The 19560-nt window shown below is 43.2% G+C and overlaps 1 protein-coding gene across 1 annotated transcript in view; it reads left to right on the top strand.

Annotated features, from left to right (window-relative positions):
• The window catches only part of CFAP77 (cilia and flagella associated protein 77), a 165673-nt gene extending 151628 nt beyond the window's left edge, over nucleotides 1–14045 (top strand). The window contains exon 6 of the mRNA XM_077284676.1: nucleotides 13868–14045. Coding sequence (XP_077140791.1) covers nucleotides 13868–13990 — 123 coding nt within the window. The 3' untranslated portion in view covers nucleotides 13991–14045. The remainder of the gene's footprint in view (nucleotides 1–13867) is intronic.
• The last annotated feature ends 5515 nt before the right edge of the window (nucleotides 14046–19560 follow it).

Genomic DNA, 19560 nt, shown 5'->3' with positions numbered 1-19560 from the left:
GCCATATAGCTCTCGGTAATATGAGTACTGCCATATACCACCCAATAATACAGCCATATAGCTCTCGGTAATATGAGTACCGCCATATACCACCCAATAATGCAGCCATATAGCTTTTGGTAATATGAGTACTGCCATATACCACCCAATAATACAGCTATATATCTCTCAGTAATATGTTTACTGCCATATGCCACTCAATTATACAGCCATATAGCACAGCCATATAGCTTTCGGTAATATGAGTACTGCCATATACCACCCAATAATACAGCCATATAGCTCTCGGTAATATGAGTACCGCCATATAGCTTTCGGTAATATGGGTACCACCATATACCACCCAATAATGCAGCCATATAGCTTTTGGTAATATGAGTACTGCCATATACCACCCAATAATACAGCTATATATCTCTCAGTAATATGTGTACTGCCATATACCATCCAATAATACAGCCATATAGCTCTTGATATTATGAGTACTGCCATATACCACCCAATAATGTAGCCATATAGCTCTCAGTAATATGAGTACCGCCATATACCACCCAATAATGCAGCCATATCTCTCAGTAATATGAGTACCGCCGTATAGCTCTCGGTAATATGAGTACCGCCATATACCACTCAATAATACAGCTATATAGCTCTCGGTAATATGAATACCGCCATATACCACCCAATAATACAGCCATATAGCTTTTGGTAATATGAGTACTGCCATATACCACCCAATAATGCAGCCATATCTCTCAGTAATATGAATACCGCCATAAAGCTCTCGGTAATACGAGTACCGCCATATACCACCCAATAATACAGCCATATAGCGCTCAGGACTATGAGTACCGCCTTAAAGCTCTTGGTAATATGAGTACAGCCATATAGCTCTCGGTAATATGGGTACTGCCATATACCACCGAATAATACAGCCATATAGCTCTCGGTAATGAGTACCGCCATATACCAACCAATAATACAGCCATATAGCTCTCAGTAATATGAGTACCGCCATATAGCTTTCGGTAATATGGGTACCGCCATATGCCACTCAATAATACAGCCATATAGCACAGCCATATAGCTTTCGGTAATATGAGTACTGCCATATACCACCCAATAATACAGCCATATAGCTCTCGATAATGAGTACCGCCATATACCACCCAATAATACAGCCATATAGCTCTCAGTAATATGAGTACCGCCATATAGCTTTCGGTAATATGGGTACCACCATATACCACCCAATAATGCAGCCATATAGCTTTTGGTAATATGAGTACTGCCATATACCACCCAATAATACAGCTATATATCTCTCAGTAATATGTGTACTGCCATATACCATCCAATAATACAGCCATATAGCTCTTGATATTATGAGTACTGCCATATACCACCCAATAATGTAGCCATATAGCTCTCAGTAATATGAGTACCGCCATATACCACCCAATAATGCAGCCATATCTCTCAGTAATATGAATACCGCCATAAAGCTCTCGGTAATACGAGTACCGCCATATACCACCCAATAATACAGCCATATAGCGCTCAGGATTATGAGTACCGCCTTAAAGCTCTTGGTAATATGAGTACAGCCATATAGCTCTCGGTAATATGGGTACTGCCATATACCACCCAATAATACAGCCATATAGCTCTCGGTAATATGAGTACTGCCATATACCACCCAATAATACAGCCATATAGCTCTCGGTAATATGAGTACCGCCATATACCACCCAATAATACAGCCATATAGCTCTCAGTAATATGAGTACCGCCATATAGCTTTCGGTAAAATGGGTACCGCCATATACCACCCAATAATACAGCCATATAGCTCTTGGTAGTATAAGTACCGCCATATATCACCCAATAATACAGCCATATAGCTCTCGGTAATATGAGTGCCGCCATATACCCCCCAATAATATAGCCATATAGCTGTCATTAATATGGGTACCGCCATATATCACCCAATAATACAGCCATGTAGCTCTCGGTAATATGAATGCCGCCATATACCACCCAATAATACAGCCATATAGCTCTTGGTAGTATAAGTACCGCCATATATCACCCAATAATACAGCCATATAGCTCTCGGTAGTATGAGTACCGCCATATACCACCCAATAATACAGCCATATAGCTCTCGGTAGTATGAGTACCGCCATATACCACCCAATAATACAGCCATATAGTGCCATTATTAATATAGCCTTTAGCTCCTAATTGCAGTACCACCATATAGTGGCCAGCATTAATACAACCATGTTGCACCCAGTAGTAATTGTATAGCCATATAATGCTTGGTAATAGTACAGCGATATAGCGCCCAGTGTTAATATAGCTAAAATAAGTTTAGCAAACAGAACCGCCTCTCTTCAGCCGTCTTTCTGTAAGATTGGGCCCCAAGTAATGCAGTGGCGCCCTCTATAGGTCAAGGCACACAGGTCACTTGCCCCCATGAAAATCCCTGCTGTGAAGACTGTATATACAGTAGTCATTTTTCCCAGGAGCTCTTATAGACGGCCGCCACAAAGGCAGCGATAATCCTATAGATCATCATATACCCGTTCATCCTGAACTCCCTGGTTCCTGTGATTAGTAGGGGGGACTATATCTTGGTCTCCCTGAAACAGGCGGCTCTGGATAAGCAGATTAACAAGCCGATCTCAAACTAGAAGTGACGAGACTGATATAAAGGTGATCGGCGCAGAAGCTGCCGCTGCGCAAAGATGATAAAGCAGAGCCCAGTATAGACGCCCGCGGATGGCAGACTTGTCACCGCAGCCGCTGACACATTCCTCCCTCTCCAGTCTTCCTCCAGATACTTCTGAACCCATCAAGGCACAAGGAGCAGGAAGCAGAGGAGGATGATGAGACTCCTCACCCGAGCCCCCAGCGCACGCCTCCAATTAAATCAAAATTGTTTGTTTTTAATGGTCCTTTTACACTGACAAGTGGGCGATCATTCCGGCAGCGCGAGCTGTCAGGGAGCCGGGAGAATCCGCTGCTGATAATGCCCATTGCTTCCAATTAGGAGCAGAACTGCTCCTAGTGCATATCCTATTCCCCAGCTCCCCCCAAGGCCCCGGCGTCTCCGCACTTTATTTACTTTTTAAGATTTTTTTTTTCTCTCCCTCCTTCTTCTTCACCGCAAATTACTGACACAAAACGGCCGCGTATTGATGGCGAATGTGCGCGGTCCGAACCTGTCGGCTTTAATGAAGTGATGGAAGTTTTCCTGCCTTTGCTAAGTTCTTTCTTGTTTGACAGCTGCTGAATGTTGACCTCATAAAACATTTAGTAATTCTCATTACTCGCTGTCAAGCATCACAGTGACGGCTTCACCAAGTCATTTGCATCTAAATGTGCGAGCGTGGAGAGGTAGGGGGACGCTGGGTGTCAGGATGGTCCAGGATGGGTGGATGTACCCTGCAAAAGGAGCTCCACACTGCTGCTAAAGTTACACAGTCCACCGCATCTTATAGGGAGGTCAATGTCTCCTCTGTGCATGGATATGTATGCAGGGCCGGACTGGCCATCTGGCAATTCTGGCAAATGCCCGAAGGGCCTGTCTGGTCGTGGGCTGCCTTGTCTGCTACATTGTTAACAGAATCGGTGTTCTCAAGGCACCCATATTATTAAGGGTTGTGATGGAGCATAAAGTCGCTGACTCCGTCACTTACCCCAGCAGGCCATGGGTATCATTAGAAATTTTGATCTTGTTTTTCTCCATCAAGGGTAATATTAGTTTAACAAAGGATATCATACCAAAAATGATTACCAAGTAAAAAATACAAAAGTAACAAAAGTAAAGAGGGGGCAAATCCTAAATATTATGCCCCAATAAAGTCGATATACGTACTTAAATGACTAGCTAAATAGACTAGACAACACTACATAAAGATATATAAAAAAAAAAGTTATTTATTAAATACAAAATTAGCAGAGACATGTAAAACACATAAAACGTTACTCTAGGTGAGTTGGTGAGATGACAAAACAAGGGCAGGAGTGCTGAGCATCAGATAAAACTGTCTTGGTATGCACAAAAGGGCACGCTGATGAAAAAGGAGGAATCATGCTATCTCCAATGGCTAATCAGATCGAAAAAGTACACGGGAAAGTTCCCAGTGGAACATATCCTAATGTTAGTGATTAGCCACTATAAGGCATGAGCCCAAATAGTCCTGATGTAAATATACTAATTATTCTAACGTGCCACAAATAGTGTTCCCAGTAAAAGTGCTTTCCCATGTGGGGACTCAGTACCTTCCTGCCGTCGCCTCGACGTGCGTTTCGTGTGGTGGGCTTCCTCGGGGGGGCGACGTGGTAATATTAGTAATACTAGATGTTTCCAGCCAGCTAACGCTCGGCACACTCATTGCTATCTAATTAACGCTGCTGGTGATTAAACTAAAGTAAATAATAACAACATTCAATAGCGCTTACACAGGTGGGAAATTAACTTAAAATGAAGTTAATAACAATAGTGTGGTGATGTGTTGGGGGCGGGATTATGTGTGGTGATGTGGTGGGGGGGCGGGATTATGTGTGGTGATGTGGTGGGGGGGCGGAATTATGTGTGGTAATGGGGTGGGGGGCGGGATTATGTGTGGTGATGTGGGGGGCGGAGCTACAGTGCAGGGGGCGGGATTAGTGAGTAATCACGATGCCTCTTATATATATAGATTTCCCTATCTGGTGCTTGAAAACACGGACAACATGGGCCTGTATGATTACAAATGCCAGGGCTGAATTTCAGTCCCAGTCCGTACCTGTATGTATGTATACACACTGCACAGTACCACTCCTCCTGTCCTGTATATAGTACAGACAAAAAGTTTGGACACACCTTCTCATTTAATGATTTTTTTGTATTTTCATGACTATGAAAATTGTACATTCACACTGAAGGCATCAAAACTATGAATTAACACATGTGGAATTATATACTTAACAAAAAAGTGTGAAACAACTGAAATTATGTCTTATATTCTAGGTTCTTCAAAGTAGCCACCTTTACTTTGATGACTGCTTTGCACACTCTTGGCATTCTCTTGATGAGCTTCAAGAGGTAGTCACCAGGAATGGTCTTCCAACAATCTTGAAGGAGTTCCCAGAGCTGCTTAGCACTTGTTGGCCCTTTTGCCTTCACTCTGCGGTCCAGCTCACCCCAAACCATCTCGATTGGGTTCAGGTCTGGTGACTGTGGAGGCCAGGTCATCTGGCTTAGCACCCCATCACTCTCCTTCTTGGTAAAATAGCCCTTACGCAGCCTGGAGGTGTGTTTGGGGTCATTGTCCTCTTGAAAAATAAATGGTGGTCCAACTAAACACAAACCGGATGGAATAGCATGCCGCTGCAAGATGCTGTGGTAGCCATGCTGGTTCAGTATGCCTTCAATTTTGAATAAATCCCCCAACAGTGTCACCAGAAAGCACCCCCACACCATCACATCTCCTCCTCCATGCTTCACGGTGGGAACCAGGCATGTAGAGTCCATCCGTTCACCTTTTCTGCGTCGCACAAAGACACGGTGGTTGGAACCAAAGATCTCAAATTTGGACTCATCAGACCAAAGCACAGATTTCCACTGGTCTAATGTCCATTCTTTGTGTTCTTTAGCCCAAACAAGTCTCTTCTGCTTGTTGCCTGTCCTTAGCAGTGGTTTCCTAGCAGCTATTTTACCATGAAGGCCTGCTGCACAAAGTCTCCTCTTAACAGTTGTTGTAGAGATGTGTCTGCTGCTAGAACACTGTGTGGCATTGACCTGGTCTCTAATCTGAGCTGCTGTTAACCTGCGATTTCTGAGGCTGGTGACTCGGATAAACTTATCCACAGAAGCAGAGGTGACTCTTGGTCTTCCTCTCCTGGGGCGGTCGTTATGTGAGCCAGTTTCTTTGTAGAGCTTGATGGTTTTGGCCACTGCACTTTCAAAGTTTGCCCAATTTTTCGGACTGACTAACCTTCATTTCTTAAAGTAATGATGGCCACTCGTTTTTTTTTTACTTAGCTGCTTTTTTCTTGCCATAATACAAATTCTAACAGTCTATTCAGTAGGACTATCAATTGTGTATCCACCAGACTTCTGCACAACACAACTGATGGTCCAACCCCATTTATAAGGCAAGAAATCCCACTTATTAAACCTGACATGGCACACCTGTGAAGTGAAAACCATTCCTGGTGACTACCTCTTGAAGGTCATCAAGAGAATGCCAAGAGTGTGCAAAGCAGTCATCAAAGCAAAAGGTGGCTACTTTGAAGATTCTAGAATATAAGACATAATTTCAGTTGTTTCACACTTTTTTGTTAAGTATATAATTCCACATGTGTTAATTCATAGTTTTGATGCCTTCAGTGTGAATGTACAATTTTCATAGTCATGAAAATACAAAAAAATCATTAAATGAGAAGGTGTGTCCAAACTTTTTGTACACTGCACAGTGCCACTCCTCTTGTCCTGTATATATACACTGCACAGTGCCACTCCTCCTGTCTTGTATATATACCCTGCACAGTGCCACTCCTCCTGTCCTGTGTATATACACTCCACAGTGCCACTCCTCCTGTCCTGTATATATACACTGCACAGTGCCACTCCTCCTGTCCTGTATATATACCCTGCACAGTGCCACTCCTCCTGTCCTGTATATATACACTGTACAGTGCCACGCCTCCTGTCCTGTATCTATACACTGCACAGTGCCACTCCTCCTGTCCTGTATCTATACAATGCACAGTACCACTCCTCCTGTCCTGTATATATACACTGCACAGTACCACTCCTCCTGTCCTGTATATATATATATACACTGCACAATACCACTCCTCCTGTCCTGTATATATACACTGTACAGTGCCACGCCTCCTGTCCTGTATCTATACACTGCACAGTGCCACTCCTCCTGTCCTGTATCTATACAATGCACAGTACCACTCCTCCTGTCCTGTATATATACACTGCACAGTACCACTCCTCCTGTCATGTATATATACACTGCACAGTACCACTCCTCCTGTCCTGTATATATACACTGCACAGTACCACTCCTCCTGTCCTGTATATATATATATACACTGCACAATACCACTCCTCCTGTCCTGTATGTATGTATATATATATATATATATATATATATATATATATATATATATATATATATATATATATATATATACACTGCACATTACCACTCCTCCTGTCCTGTATATATACACTGCACATTACCACTCCTCCTGTATGTATACACTGCACAGTACCTCTCCTCCTGTCCTGTATATATACACTGCACAGTACCACTCCTCCTGTCCTGTATATATACTCTGCACAGTACCACTCCTCCTGTCATGTGTATATATACACTGCACAGTACCACTTCTCCTGTCCTGTATATATACACTGCACAGTACCACTCCTCCTGTCCTGTATATATACACTGCACAGTACCACTCCTCCTGTCCTGTATATATACACTGCACAGTACCACTTCTCCTGTCCTGTATATATACCCTGCACAGTACCACTCCTCCTGTCCTGTATATGCACTATGTACAGTACCACTCCTCCTGTCCTGTGTATATACACTGCACAGTACCACTCCTCCTGTATATATATACTGCACAGTGCCACTCCTCCTATCCTGTATATATACACTGCACAGTACCACTCCTCCTGTCCTGTATATATACACTGCACAGTACCACGCCTCCTGTCCTGTATCTATACACTGTACAGTGCCACTCCTCCTGTCCTGTATCTATACAATGCACAGTACCACTCCTCCTGTCCTGTATATATACACTGCACAGTACCACTCCTCCTGTCATGTATATATACACTGCACAGTACCACTCCTCCTGTCCTGTATATATACACTGCACAGTACCACTCCTCCTGTCCTGTATATATACACTGCACATTACCACTCCTCCTGTCCTGTATATATACACTGCACATTACCACTCCTCCTGTATGTATACACTGCACAGTACCACTCCTCCTGTCCTGTATATATACACTGCACAGTACCTCTCCTCCTGTCCTGTATACAGGTCCTTCTCAAAAAATTAGCATATAGTGTAAAATTTCATTATTTACCATAATGTAATGATTACAATTAAACTTTCATATATTATAGATTCATTATCCACCAACTGAAATTTGTCAGGTCTTTTATTGTTTTAATACTGATGATTTTGGCATACAACTCCTGATAACCCAAAAAACCTGTCTCAATAAATTAGCATATCAAGAAAAGGTTCTCTAAACGACCTATTACCCTAATCTTCTGAATCAACTAATTAACTCTAAACACATGCTAAAGATACCTGAGGCTTTTAAAAACTCCCTGCCTGTTTCATTACTCAAAACCCCCATCATGGGTAAGACTAGCGACCTGACAGATGTCAAGAAGGCCATCATTGACACCCTCAAGCAAGAGGGTAAGACCCAGAAAGAAATTTCTCAACAAATAGGCTGTTCCCAGAGTGCTGTATCAAGGCACCTCAATGGTAAGTCTGTTGGAAGGAAAAAATGTGGCAGAAAACGCTATACAACGAGAAGAGGTGACCGGACCCTGAGGAAGATTGTGGAGAAGGACCGATTCCAGACCTTGGGGAACCTGAGGAAGCAGTGGACTGAGTCTGGTGTGGAAACATCCAGAGCCACCGTGCACAGGCGTGTGCAGGAAATGGGCTACAGGTGCCGCATTCCCCAGGTAAAGCCACTTTTGAACCATAAACAGCGGCAGAAGCGCCTGACCTGGGCTACAGAGAAGCAGCACTGGACTGTTGCTAAGTGGTCCCAAGTACTTTTTTCTGATGAAAGTAAATTTTGCATGTCAATCGGAAATCAAGGTGCCAGAGTCTGGAGGAAGACTGGGGAGAAGGAAATGCCAAAATGCCTGAAGTCCAGTGTCAAGTACCCACAGTCAGTGATGGTGTGGGGTGCCATGTCAGCTGCTGGTGTTGGTCCACTGTGTTTCATCAAGGGCAGGGTCAATGCAGCTAGCTATCAGGAGATTTTGGAGCACTTCATGCTTCCATCGGCTGAAATGCTTTATGGAGATGAAGATTTCATTTTTCAGCACGACCTGGCACCTGCTCACAGTGCCAAAACCACTGGTAAATGGTTTACTGACCATGGTATTACTGTGCTCAATTGGCCTGCCAACTCTCCTGACCTGAACCTCATAGAGAATCTGTGGGATATTGTGAAGAGAAAGTTGAGAGACGCAAGACCCAACACTCTGGATGAGCTTAAGGCCGCTATTGAAGCATCCTGGGCCTCCATAACATCTCAGCAGTGTCACAGGCTGATTGCCTCCATGCCACGCCGCATTGAAGCAGTCATTTCTGCCAAAGGATTCCCGACCAAGTATTGAGTGCATAACTGAACATTATTATTTGATGGTTTTTTTGTTTGTTATTAAAAAACACTTTTATTTGATTGGACAGGTGAAATATGCTAATTTATTGAGACAGGTTTTTTGGGTTATCAGGAGTTGTATGCCAAAATCATCAGTATTAAAACAATAAAAGACCTGACAAATTTCAGTTGGTGGATAATGAATCTATAATATATGAAAGTTTAATTGTAATCATTACATTATGGTAAATAATGAAATTTTACACTATATGCTAATTTTTTGAGAAGGACCTGTATATACACTGCACAGTACCTCTCCTCCTGTCCTGTATATATACACTGCACAGTACCTCTCCTCCTGTCCTGTATATATACACTGCACAGTACCACTCCTCCTGTCCTGTATATATACACTGCACAGTACCACTTCTCCTGTCCTGTATATATACCCTGCACAGTACCACTCCTCCTGTCCTGTATATGCACTATGTACAGTACCACTCCGCCTGTCCTGTATATATACACTGCACAGTACCACTTCTCCTGTCCTGTATATATACCCTGCACAGTACCACTCCTCCTGTCCTGTATATGCACTATGTACAGTACCACTCCTCCTGTCCGGTGTATATACACTGCACACTACCGCTCCTCCTGTCCTGTGTATATACACTGCACAGTACCACTCCTCCTGTATATATATACTGCACAGTGCCACATCTCCTGTCCTGTATATGTACTATGTACAGTACCACTCCTCCTGTCCTGTGTTTATACACTGCACAGTACCACTCCTCCTGTATATATATATATATATATATATATATATATATATATATATATATATATATATACTGCACAGTGCCACATCTCCTGTCCTGTGTATATATACCCTGAACAGTACCACTCCTCCTGTCCTGTATATATACACTGTACAGTACCACTCCTCCTGTCCTGTATATATACACTGCACAGTACCACTCCTCCTGTCCTGTATATATACACTGCACAGCACCACTTCTCCTGTCCTGTATATATACCCTGCACAGTACCACTCCTCCTGTCCTGTATATGCACTATGTACAGTACCACTCCTCCTGTCCTGTATATATACACTGCACAGTACCACTCCTCCTGTCCTGTATATATACACTGCACAGCACCACTTCTCCTGTCCTGTATATATACCCTGCACAGTACCACTCCTCCTGTCCTGTATATGCACTATGTACAGTACCACTCCTCCTGTCCTGTATATATACACTGCACAGTACCACTCCTCCTGTCCTGTGTATATACACTGCACAGTACCACTCCTCCTGTATATACAGGTCCTTCTCAAAAAATTAGCATATAGTGTTAAATTTCATTATTTACCATAATGTAATGATTACAATTAAACTTTCATATATTATAGATTCATTATCCACCAACTGAAATTTGTCAGGTCTTTTATTGTTTTAATACTGATGATTTTGGCCTACAACTCCTGATAACCCAAAAAACATGTCTCAATAAATTAGCATATCAAGAAAAGGTTCTCTAAACGACCTATTACCCTAATCTTCTGAATCAACTAATTAACTCTAAACACATGCAAAAGATACCTGAGGCTTTTAAAAACTTCCTGCCTGGTTCATTACTCAAAACCCCCATCATGGGTAAGACTAGCGACCTGACAGATGTCAAGAAGGCCATCATTGACACCCTCAAGCAAGAGGGTAAGACCCAGAAAGAAATTTCTCAACAAATAGGCTGTTCCCAGAGTGCTGTATCAAGGCACCTCAATGGTAAGTCTGTTGGAAGGAAACAATGTGGCAGAAAACGCTGTACAACGAGAAGAGGTGACCGGACCCTGAGGAAGATTGTGGAGAAGGACCGATTCCAGACCTTGGGGAACCTGAGGAAGCAGTGGACTGAGTCTGGTGTGGAAACATCCAGAGCCACCGTGCACAGGCGTGTGCAGGAAATGGGCTACAGGTGCCGCATTCCCCAGGTAAAGCCACTTTTGAACCAGAAACAGCGGCAGAAGCGCCTGACCTGGGCTACAGAGAAGCAGCACTGGACTGTTGCTAAGTGGTCCCAAGTACTTTTTTCTGATGAAAGCAAATTTTGCATGTCATTCGGAAATCAAGGTGCCAGAGTCTGGAGGAAGACTGGGGAGAAGGAAATGCCAAAATGCCTGAAGTCCAGTGTCAAGTACCCAGTCAGTGATGGTGTGGGGTGCCATGTCAGCTGCTGGTGTTGGTCCACTGTGTTTCATCAAGGGCAGGGTCAATGCAGCTAGCTATCAGGAGATTTTGGAGCACTTCATGCTTCCTGGCACCTGCTCACAGTGCCAAAACCACTGGTAAATGGTTTACTGACCATGGTATTACTGTGCTCAATTGGCCTGCCAACTCTCCTGACCTGAACCCCATAGAGAATCTGTGGGATATTGTGAAGAGAAAGTTGAGAGACGCAAGACCCAACACTCTGGATGAGCTTAAGGCCGCTATTGAAGCATCCTGGGCCTCCATAACATCTCAGCAGTGTCACAGGCTGATTGCCTCCATGCCACGCCGCATTGAAGCAGTCATTTCTGCCAAAGGATTCCCGACCAAGTATTGAGTGCATAACTGAACATTATTATTTGATGGTTTTTTTGTTTGTTATTAAAAAACACTTTTATTTGATTGGACGGGTGAAATATGCTAATTTATTGAGACAGGTTTTTTGGGTTATCAGGAGTTTTATGCCAAAATCATCAGTATTAAAACAATAAAAGACCTGACAAATTTCAGTTGGTGGATAATGAATCTATAATATATGAAAGTTTAATTGTAATCATTACATTATGGTAAATAATGAAATTTAACACTATATGCTAATTTTTTGAGAAGGACCTGTATATACTGCACAGTGCCACATCTCCTGTCCTGTATATGTACTATGTACAGTACCACTCCTCCTGTCCTGTGTTTATACACTGCACAGTACCACTCCTCCTGTATATATATACTGCACAGTGCCACATCTCCTGTCCTGTATATATACACTGCACAGTACCACTCCTCCTGTCCTGTATATATACACTGCACATTACCACTCCTCCTGTATATATACACTGCACAGTACCACTCCTCCTGTCCTGTATATATACACTGCACAATACCACTCCTCCTGTCCTGTATGTATGTATGTATGTGTGTGTGTATATATATATATATATATATATATATATATATACTGCACAGTACCTCTCCTCCTGTCCTGTATATATACACTGCACAGTACCACTCCTCCTGTCCTGTATATATACACTGCACAGTACCACTCCTCCTGTCCTGTATATATACCCTGCACAGTACCACTCCTCCTGTCCTGTATATGCACTATGTACAGTACCACTCCTCCTGTCCTGTGTATATACACTGCACAGTACCACTCCTCCTGTCCTGTGTATATACACTGCACAGTACCACTCCTCCTGTATATATATACTGCACAGTGCCACATCTCCTGTCCTGTATATATACACTGCACAGTACCACTCCTCCTGTCCTGTGTTTATACACTGCACAGTACCACTCCTCCTGTATATATATACTGCACAGTGCCACATCTCCTGTCCTGTATATATACACTGCACATTACCACTCCTCCTGTATGTATACACTGCACAGTACCACTCCTCCTGTCCTGTATATATACACTGCACATTACCACTCCTCCTGTATATATACACTGCACAGTACCACTCCTCCTGTCCTGTATATATACACTGCACAATACCACTCCTCCTGTCCTGTATGTATGTATGTATGTGTGTGTGTATATATATATATATATATATATATATATATATATATATATATATATATATATATATATATATATACTGCACAGTACCTCTCCTCCTGTCCTGTATATATACACTGCACAGTACCACTCCTCCTGTCCTGTATATATACACTGCACAGTACCACTCCTCCTGTCCTGTATATGCACTATGTACAGTACCACTCCTCCTGTCCTGTGTATATACACTGCACAGTACCACTCCTCCTGTCCTGTGTATATACACTGCACAGTACCACTCCTCCTGTATATATATACTGCACAGTGCCACATCTCCTGTCCTGTATATGTACTATGTACAGTACCACTCCTCCTGTCCTGTGTTTATACACTGCACAGTACCACTCCTCCTGTATATATATACTGCACAGTGCCACATCTCCTGTCCTGTATGACCCCAGATCTTCTGTGTATGAGGCGTGTGCAGATCCTTCTGTCTCTTCACGTGATCCCAAACAGACTGGATTATGTGATATCAGGTCTCTGTGAGTCCGGATCATCATTCCCAGGAGTCTTTGTTCATTCTGTGTGTATATGTATGTCTGTATATGTATGTAATGCACATGCGCGATCACTTCTGCACAACACCATGACTTTGGGTTGCTGATTTTTTACTTTTGCTTTTTCTCCCAGGTTGCTCCTCATCTAGATACCTTTCTCAGTGAGAAGGCACGACAGAGAGCATTCAGCGCCCACCGGTCTGATGCCGTAGCTCGTCAAGGTCTCCATGGACAGGGCATCTATAACATCAGCTGAGACCCCATAACTTCTGTGTGCAGTGCAATAAAGCCTCCAGGATTTCATGGTTTCAGTTTGTGATTTCATTTTAGTATTTTATAGAAACGTTCTGCAATGATCTGCTTTATCTCTAGGTCATCTTGTAATTGGTCGTCTGATCACACTAATCTCTGGATCTTTTCCTATTTGCATAAAACTAGGACGCTACATTAAGCCATTGCCTTGTGCCAAGGAGACAATAAAATGGCAGCCGGTTGGTTTTCTATAGGAGGCTGTATAATAAATAGATTAAACTAAAAATTACCATTCTGAGTTGATTGGAATACAGGGTGTCGCACCTTTTGGGTCTAGTCAAACTCCCACTCCAATTTGTCTAAAAACCCAATGACATCGGGATAGTGGAGGTGTTAGAGGGTAGGTGGATCTCATGGAGCTTAATTCAATAGACCACCCTTCAAAATCACAGAAGGACATCTCTAAGTAAAACTTTGATATAAAAGCACTGTCCAGAATTGAAAAAAAAAAAATTATGTTGCTTTCTTTCCGTAACTGCACCAAACTTGTCTACAGGCCAGGCGTGGTACTACAACTCAGTCACATTCATTTCAATACAGCTGAGCATCATACTGTATGTGGGAGAATGCATTGTGGGGGCATCATACTGTATGTGGGGGAATGTACTGTGGGGGCATCATACTGTATGTGGGGGAATGTACTGTGAGGGCATCATAATGTATGTGGGGGAATGTACTGTGAGGGCATCATACTGTATGTGGGGGAATGTACTGTGAGGACATCATACTGTATGTGGGGGGAATGTACTGTGAGGACATCATACTGTATGTGGGAATGTACTGTGGGGGCATCATACTGTATGTGGGAATGTACTGTGGGGGCATCATACTGTATGTGGTAGTGCATTGTGAGGACATCATACTGTATGTGGGGGGAATGTACTGTGAGGGCATCATACTGTATGTGGGAATGTACTGTGGGGGCATCATACTATATGTGGGGGAATGTACTGTGGGGGCATCATACTGTATGTGGGGGAATGTACTGTGGGGGCATCATACTATATGTGGGAGAATGCATTGTGGGGGCATCATACTGTATGTGGGGGAATGTACTGTGGGGACATCATACTATATGTGGGGGAATGTACTGTGGGGACATCATACTGTATGTGGTAGTGCATTGTGAGGACATCATACTGTATGTGGGGGAATGTACTAAGGGGGCATCATACTGTATGTGGGGGAATGTACTCTGTGGGCATCATACTGTATGTGGTAGAGTGCATTGTGGGGGCATACTACTGTGTGTGGGAGAATGTACTGTGAGGGCATCATACTGTATGTGGGAGAATGTACAGTGGCGGCATACTGTATGTGGGGGAATGTACTGTGGGGGCATCATACTGTATGTGGGGGGAATGTACTGTGAGGGCATCATACTGTATGTAGGGGAATGTACTGTGAGGGCATCATACTGTATGTGGGAATGTACTGTGGGGGCATCATACTATATGTGGGGGAATGTACTGTGGGGGCATCATACTGTATGTGGGAGAATGTACTGTGGGGGCATCATACTATATGTGGGAGAATGCATTGTGGGGGCATCATACTGTATGTGGGGGAATGTACTGTGAGGGCATCATACTGTATGTGGGGGAATGTACTGTGGGGACATCATACTGTATGTGGGGGAATGTACTGTGGGGACATCATACTATATGTGGGGGAATGTACTGTGAGGGCATCATACTGTATGTGGGGGAATGTACTGTGGGGGCATCATACTGTATGTGGGGGAATGTACTGTGGGGACATCATACTGTATGTGGTAGTGCATTGTGAGGACATCATACTGTATGTGGGGGAATGTACTCTGTGGGTATCATACTGTATGTGGGGGAATGTACTGTGAGGACATCATACTGTATGTGGGGAATGTACTGTTATCGTACTGTATGTGGGGGAATGCATTGTGAGGGCATCATACAGTATGTGGGGGAATGTACTGTGAGGGCATCATACTGTATGTGGTAGAGTGTATTGTGGGGGCATACTACTGTGTGTGGGAGAATGTACTGTGAGGGCATCATACTGTATGTGGGAGAATGTACAGTGGCGGCATACTGTATGTGGGGGAATGTACTGTGGGGGCATCATACTGTATGTGGGGGGAATGTACTGTGAGGGCATCATACTGTATGTAGGGGAATGTACTGTGAGGGCATCATACTGTATGTGGGGGAATGCACTGTGAGGGCATCATACTGTATGTGGTAGAGGGCATTTTGAGGGCATCATACTGTATGTGGGGGAATGTACTGTGAGGGCATCATACTGTATGTGGGGGGAATGTTCTGTGAGGGCATCATACTGTATGTGGGGGAATATACTGTGGGGGCATCACTGTATGTGGGGGAATATACTGTGGGGGCATCATACTGTATGTGGGGGAATGTACTGTGGGGACATCATACTGTATGTGGGGGGAATGTACTGTGAGGACATCATACTGTATGTGGTAGTGCATTGTGAGGACATCATACTGTATGTGGGGGAATGTACTATGGGGGCATCATACTGTATGTGGGGGAATGTACTCTGTGGGTATCATACTGTATGTGGGGTAATGTACTGTGGGGACATCATACTGTATGTGGGGGAATGTACTGTGAGGGCATCATACTCTATGTGGGGGAATGTACTGTGAGGGCATCATACTGTATGTGGGGGAATGTACTGTGAGGGCATCATACTGTATGTGGGGGAATGTACAGTGGCGGCATCATGGGAGAATGCATTGTGGGAGCATACTACTGTGTGTATGGGAGAATGTACTGGGGCATCATACTGTGTGTGTGATTGTACTGGTGCAACCTATTGTGTAGGGGAATATACATTGAAGGCATAACACTGAATAAGAGAATGTAATTTGGCAGGCCTTGTACTGTGTGTGGGAGAATGTACTGGGAGCATCATACTGCATGTGGAGAAATATATTGAGCACTTCATGTTGGGGAATGTACTGTCTGGGGGGAATATACGGTGGGGGCATCATACTGTGTGGGGGGAATATACGGTGGGGGCATCATACTGTTTGTGGGTGAATATACTCTGGGGGCATCATACTTTGTATGGCTGAATGCACATCCTCCCATAGTATGATGCACACACAGTAGAATGCCCCCACAGTACAGTGTAAGCATAATTCAATGTGTGGGGGAATGTATTGTTTGAAGATCATGTGTGTGAGGGAATATACTGTGGAGGCATCATACTGTTTGTGAGGGAATCCTGTGTATGGGAGAATATTCTGTGTGGGCATCCTACTGTAAATGGGAGAATGTAGTGTGGGTGCATCCTACTGCATGTGAGTGAAATGTGGGTGCATCATACTGCTTGTGGGGGAAAATGTATTGTGTGTGACTGGGACACTACTATGGGAACATCCTACTCTGTTGGGGAATGGAAGAATGTGCTGGATAGAGCTTCATACTGTGAGTGGGGGGAATATAAATTGTATACATCATTTTGTGTGGGAGAATGTGCTGTGGGGGGCATCACACTGCTTCCTGGGGAATGTACTGTGGGGGCATCATACTTTATATGGGGGAGATTATACTGTGGGAGAATATACTGTGAGGACCTCATTGTATACAGGGAAAAGTACTTTGTGGACATCATAATATGTATATATAGGAGCCAGGATGCATATATATGAGGGGCAGGATGCATATATATGGGGGCCAGGATGAAAATATATGGGGGGCAGGACAAGGGACCAGGATGGATATATGTGAGAGAGCCAGGATTTATGTATGCGTGTGTGTGTGTTACATGTATACTGACACTATATGCAAAGCTCATGTATATAATGTCACTGGTGATCACTATTACCTGTACAATGACACTATATACAGAGCTCCTGTGTATAGTGTCACTGGTAATCACTGTATTACCTGTACACTATATACAGAGCTCCTGTGTATGATGTCATCTGTGATCCCTGTACACTATATACAGAGCTAATGTGTATAATGTCACTGGTGATCCCTGTATTACCTGTACACTGACACTGTATACAGAGCTCCTGTGTATGTCATGATGATCACTGTATTTCCTGTACACTGACACCATCTACCGAGCTCCTGTGTATAGTGTCACTGGTAATCACTGTAGTACCTGTACACTGACACTGTATACAGAGCTCCTGTGTCTAATGTCACTGGTGATCACCGTATTACCTGTATACGGACACTGTATACAGAGCTCCTGTGTATAATGTCACGATGATCACTGTATTTCCTGTACAATGATACCATCTACGGAGCTCCTGTGTATAGTGTCCCTGATAACCACTGTAGTACCTGTACAATGACACTGTATACAGAGCTCCTGTGTATAATGTCACTGGTGATCACTGTATTACCTGTTCACTGACAGTATATACAGAGATCCTGTGTATAATGTTACTAGTAATCACTGTAGTACCTGTACATTGACACTATATACAGAGCTCCTGTGCATAATGTCACTGGTGATCACTGTATTACCTGTACACTGTCTACAGAGCTCCTGTGTATAGTGTCACTGGTAATCACTGTAGTACCTGTACACTGACACTATATACAGAGCTACTGTGTATAATATATACACATATATATATCCTGTGTATGTCGTCACTTACCTGTACACTATATACGGAGCTCTTGTGTATGTCACCCTTGATCCCTGTATTACCTGTACACGGACACTGTATACAGAGCTCCTGTGCATAATGTCACTGGTGATCACTGTATTACCTGTACACTATCTACAGAGCTCCTGTGTATAGTGTCACTGGTAATCACTGTAGTACCTGTACACTGACACTATATACAGAGCTACTGTGTATAATGTTACTAGTGATCACTGTATTACCTGTACACGGACACTGTAAACAGAGCTCCTGTGTATAATGTCACCAGTGATAACTGTATTACCTGTAGACGATATACATATCTCCTGTGTATAATGTCACTTACCTGTACACTATATACAGAGCTCTTTTGTATAATTTCACCGGTGATCCCTGTTTTACCTGTACACGGACACTGTATACAGAGCTCCAGTGTAAAATGTCACTGGTGATCACTGTATTACCTGTACATTGACACTATATATAGAGTTCCTTTGTATAATGTCACTGGTGATCACTTTATTACCTGTACATGGACACTGTATACAGAGCTCCTGTGTATAATGTCACTGGTGGTCACTGTATTACCTGTACATGGACACTGTATACAGAGCTCCTGTATATGTCACTGGTGATCACTGTATTACCTGTACAATGACTCTATACACAGAGCTCCTGTGTATAGTGTCACTGGTAATCACTGTAGTACGTGTACACTATACACTATATACAGAGCTGTGTATAATGTCACTGATGATCCCTGTATTACCTGTACACAATATACATATCTCCTGTGTATAGAAAATACGAAGAAAAACCCGAAACAAAGTCCGATGTAAGGTATATATAACAAAATTTATTTAAAATATACAGTCATATGAAAAAGTTTGGGC

The sequence above is a fragment of the Ranitomeya variabilis genome, chromosome 2 (assembly GCF_051348905.1).
Source record: "Ranitomeya variabilis isolate aRanVar5 chromosome 2, aRanVar5.hap1, whole genome shotgun sequence".
NCBI classification, from domain to species: domain Eukaryota; kingdom Metazoa; phylum Chordata; class Amphibia; order Anura; family Dendrobatidae; genus Ranitomeya; species Ranitomeya variabilis.
The sequence above is the reverse complement of the archived record's forward strand: the minus strand, read 5'-3'. Positions and strand labels throughout refer to the sequence as shown.